Genomic DNA, 11,593 nt, shown 5'->3' with positions numbered 1-11,593 from the left:
GCACATTAAGGTCAAGGTCAGCCTGGGCTATTTGAGATCCTGTCTCAAAAGGTATAGAGAGTGGGATATTGACTAGGGGGGTAGCTCAGTACTAAAACTAAAGCTCAGTACTTGTCTAACATGTAGGGGGTCCCAGGTTCAAATCTCAACACTGAAAAATATAAGCTGCTCATGGTTTACACCTATAATCCTTACACTTGGGAGCCTGAGAATCACAACGAGTTCAAGGCCAGCCTGGGCTACATAGAGAAGTCCAGGCTAGCCTGGGCTACAGAGTGAAATAAGCTGATTCTGTGCCCCACCCTGCCCATTTTCTTCACCTTCTGCTATTTCTCAGCATACTAGCAGCCCAGTTCCAGAAGGCTGGGACTCTCACACCATCCCTGGCTGTCAGATAGGTAGTTTAACTCTGAGATTGCCTTCATGACATCCCCTATATCTGGATCCCATCCGTGGACCTCCCCACCAAGGGGATTTTTTGTTTGTTTGTTTATTAGTGGGCTTACCAGACCCCAACAGATGACCATCATGGGAGTTCTTTGAAGACCTTGCCCAAAAATGGCTTTTAAGTCCGACAACAGGTCGAATTTAGTGCTGCAGATCGACTCCGGTCCAGGCCCAGGTATCTCTTTGACACACTCCATTTGTGTTTCCCAGAAGCTCAGCCTTACTCTCTGGACCCCACTTCCTCACAGTCCTAGTCATCCATCTATAGCTCTCCCACTGTGCACATCACAGTCTCCGTAGGGCTGTTAAGACACCGATTCTGGGTATCAGTCAGTAAAGTACTTGCCACACAGGCGTGAGGACCAGAGTTCGAATCTCCAGCACCCACATAAGAATCCAGGCGCAATAAGCCTGACGGTGGTGGCGCACACCTCTGATCCCAGTACTCGGGAGGCAGAGTGGATCTCTGTAGAGTTTGAGGCCAGCCTGGTCTACAGTGCGGGTTCTAGGATACCAAGAGCTACACAGAAAATCCTTGTCTTGAAAACAAAACAAAAACAAAAAAACCCAAAAAACAAACAAGAACATCAGTGCTAGGGGGCAGACACAGGAGGGTCCCCAAAGCTCACTGGAGGGCCAACCTCACCCAATCAGTGAACTTCAGGTTGAGTGAGAGACCTTATCCCAAAAAATAAGGTGGAGGGCATTTGAGGAAACCATGTAACATCAACCTCTGGCCCACACGCGCACGTGCGCGCACACACACACACACACACACACACACACACACAGGAACATCCCACATGAACATGTATGCACACATACACACACTAAGGTGGGCCCCATGTTACCTTGTACACACACACACACACACACACACACACACACACAGAGATGCACCTGCACACACGAATATGTAAACACAAATCCCCAACATGCTATTTCCAAGGCATAATTCCAAGAAATGCTGATTTCACAGTTGAGGCCACAAAATAGCTATGGAATACCCAGGGGGCAGGGTATCTAAAGGGGTGTCTATGTCTGGCATGGGATATCTAAAGGAAAAATTTACGTACACTATGTTCTTAAGTCTGTTAACTTTATTCCTCTAAGACAAAATTCTATCAATTCAGCTATAGCTCCACAAGGCATTCAAGGCAGGAACAACTCTAGACATACCAAGCTCATATCTGTCTACTCTATTTCTCTGGGGTGAAATCCTGTCTCCATAACTACAGTTCCGTCCAGTTCCCTAGCTCAGTCCTGCTGACAATTAAACTCCTATGCTTTCAGCCTCATCTTCATCCTCTTCATCCTCTTTCTCCATCTCCGCTGCTCTCTACTCCTGGCACTCAGAAAACTACTGGAGATCTGCTTACCCTCTACGGAGCCTCTGTCATCCTCTCTTCTCTCTGGCCAAGCCGTTCTGTCTGTGTCTACAGAAAATGCCTGCCCTTCCTTTCCCTGGGCACGAGGTTCTCTGCCTCCTCAGGAGTGTTATTCTACCTCTCACCTTGATATGTAAAAACCTTTTGTTCTCGGTCAGTTCCTCTGGAGAGCCGCTAGGCCTCGGGTCAGGGGGCGGGGAGGGTGGTCTGAGCTTCATTTGCACAAGAAACAAAGCTATGTGTGCGCCTCCCACTAGCTGGTCTCCTAGGCTCAGTGGGGGGAGCGAGGGCGGTTGGTAACCAAGAAGTTCAGCATGTCTGGAAATATTTGAGCACACAAAAATTTCATAGCGGCAGCAGCCATCTTCCAGTAACTCGCCAAAATGACGAACACAAAGGGAAAGAGGAGAGGCACCCACTACATGTTCTCCAGGCCCTTTAGGAAACATGGGGTGGTTCCTTTGGCCATGTACATGTGAATCTACAAGAAAGGTGGTATTGTAGACAGCAAGGGAATGGGCACTGTTCAAAAAGGAATGCCTCATAAGTGTTACCATGGCAAAACCGGAAGAGTCTACATGTCACCCAGCATGCCGTGGGCATCCTTGTAAACAAGCAAGTTCAGGGCAAGGTTCTCGCCAAGAGAATTAACGTCTGTATTGAGCACATCAAGCACTCTAAGAGCCGAGACAGCTTCCTGACGCGCGTGAAGGAGAACGACCAGGAGAAAACGGAAGCCAAGGAGAAGGGCACCTGGGTTCAGCTGAAGTGCCAGCCCGCTCCACCCAGAGAAGCACACTTTGTGAGGACTAAGGGGAAGGAGCCTGAGCTGCTGAAGCCCATTCCATACAAATTCATGGCCTAATCTACAAAAAGAAATAAAAGATCTGGACTATAAAAAAAAAATTCATAGGGAAGACAGCTGAAATATTAAAGGACAGATAGCACCAAATATTCATAATAAATGACTTGCCTCTTGAGAGATCCTTAGCCAGTCAAAGTATAGCTTTACTACACAGCTGAATCTCTGTGATGTATTCTTGCAGACCACAAAAAATTACATTTAATAGAGAGTGCAGGTAACTCTGGTGTGGAGTCATGCCACCTTAAGCATGGGGACCTTAAGCAGAACAAATCTTTTAATTAAAAGACCACCCCCCTGTAGACCAGGCTAGCCTAAAACTCAGAGGCACCTGCCTCTGCCTCCTGAATGCTGGGATTAAAGGTGTGCACCATCATCACCCAGCTAAAAGACTTCTAAGGCTGGACGTGGTCGTTCATATCACTAATCCCAGCACTCGAGGAAGAAGAGGCAGATGAATCTCTGTGAGCTGGCCACAGAGTCCAGGCTGGCCAAGACTCCAAGACTCCACAGTAAGACTCTGGGCATGGTGGCACACACCTTTAATCCCAGCACTGGGGAGGCTGAGGCAGGCGGATCTCTGTGAGTTCAAGGCCAGCCTGGTCTACAGAGTGAGTTCCAGGACAGCCAGGGCTACACAGAGAAACCCTGTCTTGAAAAACAAAACAAAAAAGACTCTGTGCTCCTACACACATACATATCACCTCAAAAAAAAAAAAAAAAGGAAGAAAGAAAAGAAAAGAAACAAAGGCTTCTGCCTTAGGACAGGCAAAATGGCTCAGCAGGCTGAAGGTGCTTGCCTCAAAAGCCAGGTGACCTGCATTAGATCCCAGGAGCCCATGGAAAGATGGAAAGAGAAAACTGGTCCCACAGAGCTGTCCTCTGAGCACCGTGAAGTGCGTTAGGACATGTTCCCCCCCACACACACACACACCATGACAAAGGTACATACAATAAGACTGTTTAAAGCTCTCTGCCTCTGCCAAGGGGTGGGGAAAAGTTCTCACTGTCCAGACACTTTTATAACAAACCGGCATCAACCAAGCCTGATGATACAGGTCTATAATTCCATCTACTTGGGAGACTGAAGCAGGAAGGTAACAAGTTCAAAGCCAGCCTGAGCTACACTGAGCACAGTGAAACCTAGCTTGAAAATAAAACATAAAAAGAGGGCTGGTTGTGTGACTCAGTGGTGGAGCCCCTGCCTAGAATCCCCCAGTGAGGGGCTGGGGTATTGCTCAGTGGTAGAGCCCCTGCCTAGAATCCCCCAGTGAGGGGCTGGTTGTGTGACTCAGTGGTGGAGCCCCTGCCTAGAATCCCCCAGTGAGGGGCTGGGGTGTGGCTCAGTGGTAGAGCCCCTGCCTAGCATCCCCCAGTGAGGGGCTGGGGTGTGGCTCAGTGGTAGAGCCCCTGCCTAGAATCCCCCAGTGAGGGGCTGGGGTGTGGCTCAGCGGTAGAGCCCCTGCCTAGCATCCCCCAGTGAGGGGCTGGGGTGTGGCTCAGTGGTAGAGCCCCTGCCTAGAATCCCCCAGTGAGGGGCTGGGGTGTGGCTCAGCGGTAGAACCCCTGCCTAGAATCCCCCAGTGAGTGGCTGGGGTGTGGCTCAGTGGTAGAGCCCCTGCCTAGAATCCCCCAGTGAGTGGCTGGGGTGTGGCTCAGTGGTAGAGCCCCTGCCTAGAATCCCCCAGTGAGGGGCTGGGGTGTGGCTCAGCGGTAGAACCCCTGCCTAGAATCCCCCAGTGAAGGGCTGGGGTGTGGCTCAGTGGTAGAGCCCCTGCATAGAATCCCCCAGTCAGGGGCTGGGGTGTGGCTCAGTGGTGTGATGATTACCTAGTCTGTGTGAGGACCTAGGTTCACTCCCTAGCACCAAAACATAACTACATAAACTAGTACTTTCAGTCCTTCAATATCATTTATTACCTACCCTAGAACCCGTAAGGTCACTGGGGACATGGATGGCATGCCCACAACAACCAAGAACAAATAGCTTCTTCTCTGATGGGAAATTAACAACAGTCATGTGAATCTCTCACTGCTTAGCAGGGAACATCTTCCTCCAAGCTCCATTCCCCATGCACCCTCCTCTAACAAGACAGACTATGCAGAGACTTCATTTGCACAACTTTATTTTACACTCAGACATTTACATGCATTGATCCTTGCATCAATGCGTTAGCTACTTCGACGAAGGTGTCTCAAGGATTATCACAAGAAATGGGTCTTGACTGACTGATTCATGGACGAGTGTCTAACAACTGATCACAGTTTCTGGATCAAGAAAACGGAAGCGGGTGGGGATGGGGGGGGGAGCATAAGAACTCAGGAGGGCTGGAAATCCTGCTGTGTAGCAGGTTAGCCCCGATTAGCAAGTGACCCCCACCCCGCTGTCAATCACAGCTGAACAGGGAAGGTAAACACACAGACACAGACTCACTTTGGATATTGTGTTACAGGACATGCAGGGGACCAAATCCCTCCCACCTTTGTCCTCAAAGTTCACATCTGCAAGAACCTTAATGAGAGAGTGTGGGGGCGGGGGCACCTCAGTTAGGAAAGCAGACAAACAAGCCAACATGGTAGCACAGGCTTGAGACCCCAGCGCTGGGGAGGCAGACAGGAGGGCCCCTGGGTCCACTCCCTAGGCAATGCTCTGACTCCACATACACACACGTGCACACAGGCGAACACACACACACACACACACACACACACACACACACACACAGAAATACAACTATATACATAGCACAATGCCGATGACTAGTTACAGTTATCCTATACACACGAGGGAATATTCCAGTACTTTGGATTACAACACTGTTGAGTTGCCATTTTTCTACACTTTAAAAAAAAATGTTTTTATTTACTTATTTATTTTGAGGCAGGGCCTTACTCTGTAGCCCAAGCTGGCCTTGAACTCATGGCAATTCTCCCGCCTTAGCCTCCACATATGGGGTTTACAGCCACGTGTCGCCACACCTGCTGCTTTCTAGTGTTAAAATTTTTTATTACATTTATTTACTGGGGGCATGCTCGTGCCACGGAATGATTGTGGAGGTCAGAGGGGAATTCTCAGGAGTTGTTTCTCTCTTTGCACCATGCAGGTGCTGGGGATCGAACCCAGGGACTTGAGCTTAGTGGCAAGCCCCTTTTCTCACTGAGCCATATCTCCAGCCTCTTTCATGCCTCTGAATGTGAAAAAGAGAATCCTCAGGATGTAGCTTAGAAACCACAGATGGTGGAGATGCCATCCTCTCTCCTTCACATGGACACAGGACGGGACATGGCAGCATGGTCAGATCTAACGGCACTAAATTCAGAGGCCAGAAATCAGCCCATTTTAAAGACACTTTTGAAAAGAGAGAGAGTTCCCCCTTCTTACTATAATGTGAGCAGCTGACTTAAGCATCAAAGATAGGGGTCTCATAGAGGTCCACAGGATTAGAGCTAAAAACTGATTTTTCTCTACCAACCACTCCTCTCCCCCACAGGCTTCCTGAGAGGGCATCACCCCATTTTAGAACTAAAGTGCCATTTTTATTCCATTTTGGTTTTTATTGGCTCTAGAGATGGAACCCAGGGCCTTGCATATGCTGGGCAGGAGCTCTGCCACTGAGCCACACCCCCAGCCCCTCACTGGGGGATTCCCTAGCCTGGAAGCTCACCATTTCAGCAAGTCCTTGTGATCTACCTGTCTCTCCCACCTGATGCTGGTGCTACAGGCCAGGGCAGCCATCCCTGGCCTTTTTACCTGAGTCCTAAGGATTAGAACTCAGGGCCTTGTGTTTGTACTGCAAGCTTTCTTACCCCTGAACCATCTCCCCTGCCCTCAGTCTTCTTTATTAAAGACTGAAATCTGAAGAACTCAAGGGCAAGCAGACATTTGTTTTTTTTTGTTGTTGTTTTTTCCAGAACTAATTCTTGGGACCTAACCAACTTCCATTTGGGTTGCTGGAGGAGAGACAACCAAGAGCGTGCAGGAAACAGGCTTCGAAGAGTGAGGCCTGACTTACAGGATGCTCACAGCGCCAGGGACAAAATGTCCACCCTGCCCTTCTGGACCTCAAGCTCTGCAGCTGGGCTGGGCCTCCAGAGGAAAAGCAGAAGGTAGAGGAGGATAGAGGCTGAATGTGGGTGCGCATAGCCATGAGCTCCCTCGTAGGTAATGGGAAAAGAATGTTCTAGAATTTTCTGAAGCTACTTATCGCCTCTCCTGCCTTTGAGGGTGAGCAGAGGCAGAGAAGCAGCTCCAGCGGAGGAAAAGACACGAAGGGAGTGCCCTCCCCAACAACCCCACCTCCTAAGGCCTTACATCCGCTACCTGTGTGGGTCAGACTCCCACACATTTAACAGGCCCCCAGTAGTCCAAAGTCATGTTTTGTTCAACCACAAAGAAAAAGCTTGCTCCCAACTTGATACTCCTTCCTCGATGCTCTTCCGTCTCTTCCGGTACACGGTTCCCCAAATCATAGCTGTCTGGAATCTGTGGATAAGTCAGAACGTCCCAAGAAGAGAAACAGGGACAGGCATAATTAAGTATTTACTGCCTGGGAACCTCCTGAGTCCACGACCATTGCCACCCCCACCCCCACCCAGCTGGACCCTAGAAACATCAGCCTTAGAGCCCTGCACCGTAACAAGAGAATCTCAAATCATAATTTTTTTTTTTTTCCTGAATCCAGGGCCTTGAGCTTGCTAGGCAAGCGCTCTACCACTGAGCTAAATCCCCATCCCCAAATCATAAGTTTTTGATCTATGTTCAAAATCTGATCATAGGCTGATCTCAGACTCTCAGCCCTCACCAGTCTCCCAAGTGTTGGGATCCCAAGTATGTGCCACAATGTCCCGCCCCCAAAACCATCACATCGCTGTGGAGGAAAGTGAGCGAGATAGTCATGGATTGGCAGTGACCCCAACGATGCCTACCAAGGGCTCTCACTCACTAACCCTCACCTGGGAGGGTGTCGATCACTTCCCACAATGCACTGGGGTCCTGTGAGCCCCTCTGCAACCCTCCCCCACTGCATCCCCACTTTAACTAACCAAGTCATTTCTTTAACTAACCAAGTCATTTCTTTAACTAACCAAGTCATTTCTTTAACTAACCAAGTCATTTCTTTTCTTTTTTTTTTTTTTTTTTTTTTTTTTTTGGTGCCTCCTCTCTTGGAACCATGAACATTCTTCCCGAGAAGGTTTTTTTTTTTCTTTTTAAACCAAATCATTTCTATATCCACTCACCTTTGGAGTCCCGAGGGAAGCCTCCTGGCTTCATCTTCCGAGCCCTGGATGTTGAAGGCGATGCATCAGCAGGCTGGGGCCCCTCAGGAGCCCTTTGAGCCGACATGGCCCTTCTAGAACCAGACCCTTTCTTGGGAATCAGCTGTTTGTTCTTGGTGGCTTCAGAATCAACCAGAACATAAGAGAGAGAGCCCAAGCTCATCTTCTTCTTCTTCCTCATGGGAGCAGGGATCTTGTTTGAGGCCCAGGTAGCGGTTCTCTTCTTTGGAGGGCTCTCGGGACCACCATCTTGATCTGAGTCCTCCAGATTCGCAGGGCTCTCTGCAGCGGGCAGCGTACTCTGAGGAAGATCACTGGGATCCTTCCAGACTCTTTTCTTCTTCCAAACGGTCTCCTCCTGCTTCACAATGGGTTTTTTGTTGCTCTTCTCCGACTCTGGGACCTCTGAGCTTTGGGCAGCCTCAGCTTCAGCACCTACCCTATTGTTATAATTGTTACTTTGGGGTTTTCTCCAGAATAGTGGTTCTTGCTTAGGATTTTTTTTCTGCTTCCTTCTCCTGGAGCGAATCTTACCTCCAGCCCTGCGAACTAGAGGTTTTGGAGGGTCACCATGGTCCTCCATCTTGCAAGCCGATCCCACCTCTACGCCCAGCCCGGGTTCCTTCTTTACCCTCCTCCTCGCTGTTGAAGCCCTAGTCGCCATCAACTCAGCCTCAGCAGCCTCCTCAGTAACCCTAGCTTCCTCCTCCCTACTGCGGATTTCAGAGTCCTTGTAGAAGATAACCTGTACCACCGCGCCCAGGAGCAGCCCCACGGCTTCTGCCCAGTTCGGTGGAGGCTGGTTTGGGTTCGGGAATGATGGGTTAAGCCTCAAGAGGCGCACCACATCCTCCCAAGTGCGCCCTTCAGCATCCAGGAATTCGTTCAGATTTTTTAAAAACTCAGCGTCCTGGGTGGGGTCTCTACAGACCACTTTCCAGACACCGCCCCTCCCCGGGAACTCGCGGGGTACAGAGCTCAGATTCACACCCTCGCTAACCTCAACAAGCGCAGCCTTGACGTTCTCTTGCCGCAAAAAAATTTTGTTGAGCACGCGGTATGTGCCCAGTGGCAAGAGGATCCCATTCAAGGTCTCCTCGATTTCTGCATGACCACAGTCCTCAGGGATGCCAGTGACCAACAGAGACCTATGGATATCCAGTCCCATACCCTTGCACCAGTCTTCCAGCAGGCTCATGGCCCTGGGCTCCGACATCTTCCTGCTCTACCTGTGATTGGAACAAAGAATCTATGAGGGCGGGGATGGAGGTGAGGTGGTCCCCAAATATGAATCCCGCAAGGTGACAAGACAGTGAGGTCAGATTCCCTGGAAGATGGACAGATCTCCCCTGTGTTCTCCAAAGCTGGCCTTGCAAGAGGCCTCGCCCCCCCAACCCCCCCCCCTACCCCCCCCCCCCCCGCAAGATCCTCCTCCCTAGCCTGGGCCCCTGGTGCTCACGTGTTCTGAATAAGGTGCAATCGGCCCTAGCTCCTTCCTGGAGCCTGGAGCTCCGAAGGTTCACAGGGATGTTCTGGCCACCCCCGCTTCTGACAGTTCAGGCAGGCCAAGGACAGGAGGCTGGAGCGCAGTTGGCTTCCTGGGTGCAGGCCTCGGCCCCAGAGAGCCAGGAAGTTGTGCCTATACTCGGCTCCAGCGCCAGTCTGTACCGGTCACACGGCCTTGATCCCCTGAGCTCCACGGAGCTGGCGTTGAAGAGCGCTCATGCGCACTTGGTTCCTGCACAAGTTCCTCGGATCTGCATCCCCAGCAGTCTCCATGGCAACCGGCCACTGGTTGCTAAGCATCATTGCGGCCTGCTATGGGCTCCGCAGTTGGCCTTAATAGGAAAAATGGACAAAAGATGTGACCACTGCGCTTGTTTAGATATCCATTTGGGGGGAGGGGGAGTCTGTATCCTATATCCCTCCATGGCTATTGTCTCTACCATGACTATTTTCTTCTCTTTAATTTTACACACACACACACACACACACACACACACACACACACACGTCTCACCCAAGGGTTCTACTGCGCAGCCCTGGCTGTCTTGGAACTTCCTGTGTAGACTAATCTAGCCTAGAACTCACAGAGATCCACCTGCCTCTACTTCCTGGGTGCTAGTATTAAAGGCTTGTGCCACCATGTCTGGCAACTTTTGTAATTTTTAAACTATTAATTTGGAGTTGTTGTTTTGTTTTGTTTTTGCTAGAATACAAAGTAATTGGAGCTGGAAAGATAGCTCAGAGGTTAGCGCTGGTGGCTCTTGCTTGCAGAGAACCCAGGTTTAATTCCCAGCAGCCAGCCACATGGCAGTCCGCCACCATCTGTAATTACAGTTCTGGGAATCTGACGGCATCTTCTGTCCTCTGTGGGCACTGCACGCATGTGGGGCACTGATATACATATAGGCAAAACACCCACACATGTAAGATAACTAAATAAATCTCTAGGTATAGCTCAGCAGTAGAACACTTTTTTTTTTCTTTTTTCCGAGACAGGGTTTCTCTGTGTAGCTTTGCGCCTTTCCTGGAACTCACTCTGTAGTCCAGGCTGGCCACTTTTGAATCCCTGGAGTGAATCCCAGCACTGTTGAATAAATAAATAAAAAAGAAAGCTATTTACCTTATGAAGTTCACTAAAGTTGAGCTGGCTTAGATGAAAGCTTCCATGACCAGGGTTAGGTTTGAATTTCACCAACTGTATCACAAGTAACTACAAAGAAGGAACTTCTGTGACCCCAGAAACTGAGAGTTACCCCATAGACTAAGAACAATTGAAAGACTTGGTCATCGAAAATGAAACTGAAGGCTGGGCAGTGGTGGTGCATGCATTTAATCCCAGCACTTGGGAGGCAGAGCCAGGCAGATCTCTGTGAGTTCAAGGCCAGCCTGGTCTACAGAGCAAGTTCCAGGACAGCCGAGGCTACACAGAAACCTTGTCTCAAAAAACAAAAACAATAACCAAAAAAGAAACTGAAGGGCTAAGATGATGGCTGTGTGGGTAAAGTACTTGCTGTAGAAACATGAGGACCTGAGTTCAGATCCCCAGCACCCAGAAGCCAGGAGTGACATCGAAAGCCTATAATCCCAGTGCTGGAAACAGAGATAGGTAGTACCATAGGAGCCGCCTGACCAGCCAGTCTACACAGACAGCACGATCCAGGCCAGTGAGAGACCCTGCCTCAAAACTCCATGGTGATACATGCCTTTAGTCTCAGCACTCAGGAGACAAAGCCAGGTAGATCTCTGAGTTCAAGTCCAGCCTGGCCTACAGAGCAAGTTCCAGGACAACCAGGGGTACATGGTGAAACCCTGTCTCTAAATAAGAAAGTGGAGGACAATCAAGGAAGGTACCGACATTGACCTCTGGCCACCACAACCGCACACATGCAAGCAAACCCCCCTCTAAAGACACAGACACAAAAGTGATGCATTTGAATGATAACGTCTCAATAAAATGTGGGCTTAGAGAAAGTCATATTTCTGTAACTCTGCATTTCAAATTGATTTCAATTGTGAGTATGTGTGTGTGTGTATGTCTGTATATGAGTGTGCAAGTGCCAGTGCATGTGCCAAGGCACACGTGTGGAGGTCAGAAGACAGCTTGCTTGAGTCA

The 11,593-nt window shown here is 49.7% G+C and overlaps 1 protein-coding gene and 1 pseudogene across 1 annotated transcript; one reads left to right on the top strand and one right to left on the bottom strand.

The window, feature by feature from the left end:
• Positions 1 to 2,170: 2,170 nt before the first annotated feature.
• On the top strand, positions 2,171 to 2,721 carry LOC118597455 (annotated as a pseudogene).
• A 3,571-nt stretch (positions 2,722 to 6,292) lies between these two features.
• On the bottom strand, positions 6,293 to 9,713 carry LOC118597729 (paraneoplastic antigen-like protein 8A). The gene is made up of 3 exons (XM_036209416.1): positions 9,434 to 9,713; positions 7,936 to 9,203; positions 6,293 to 7,180 (listed from the first exon to the last, which is right to left on the bottom strand). Exons 2-3 carry the CDS (start codon positions 9,188 to 9,190, stop codon positions 7,164 to 7,166), a joined length of 1,272 nt encoding a protein of 423 aa, XP_036065309.1. The 5' UTR covers positions 9,191 to 9,203; positions 9,434 to 9,713; the 3' UTR covers positions 6,293 to 7,163.
• Between the last annotated feature and the right edge of the window lie 1,880 nt (positions 9,714 to 11,593).

The sequence above is a fragment of the Onychomys torridus genome, chromosome 1 (assembly GCF_903995425.1).
Source record: "Onychomys torridus chromosome 1, mOncTor1.1, whole genome shotgun sequence".
Classification (NCBI taxonomy): Eukaryota; Metazoa; Chordata; class Mammalia; order Rodentia; family Cricetidae; genus Onychomys; species Onychomys torridus.
The sequence above is the reverse complement of the archived record's forward strand: the minus strand, read 5'-3'. Positions and strand labels throughout refer to the sequence as shown.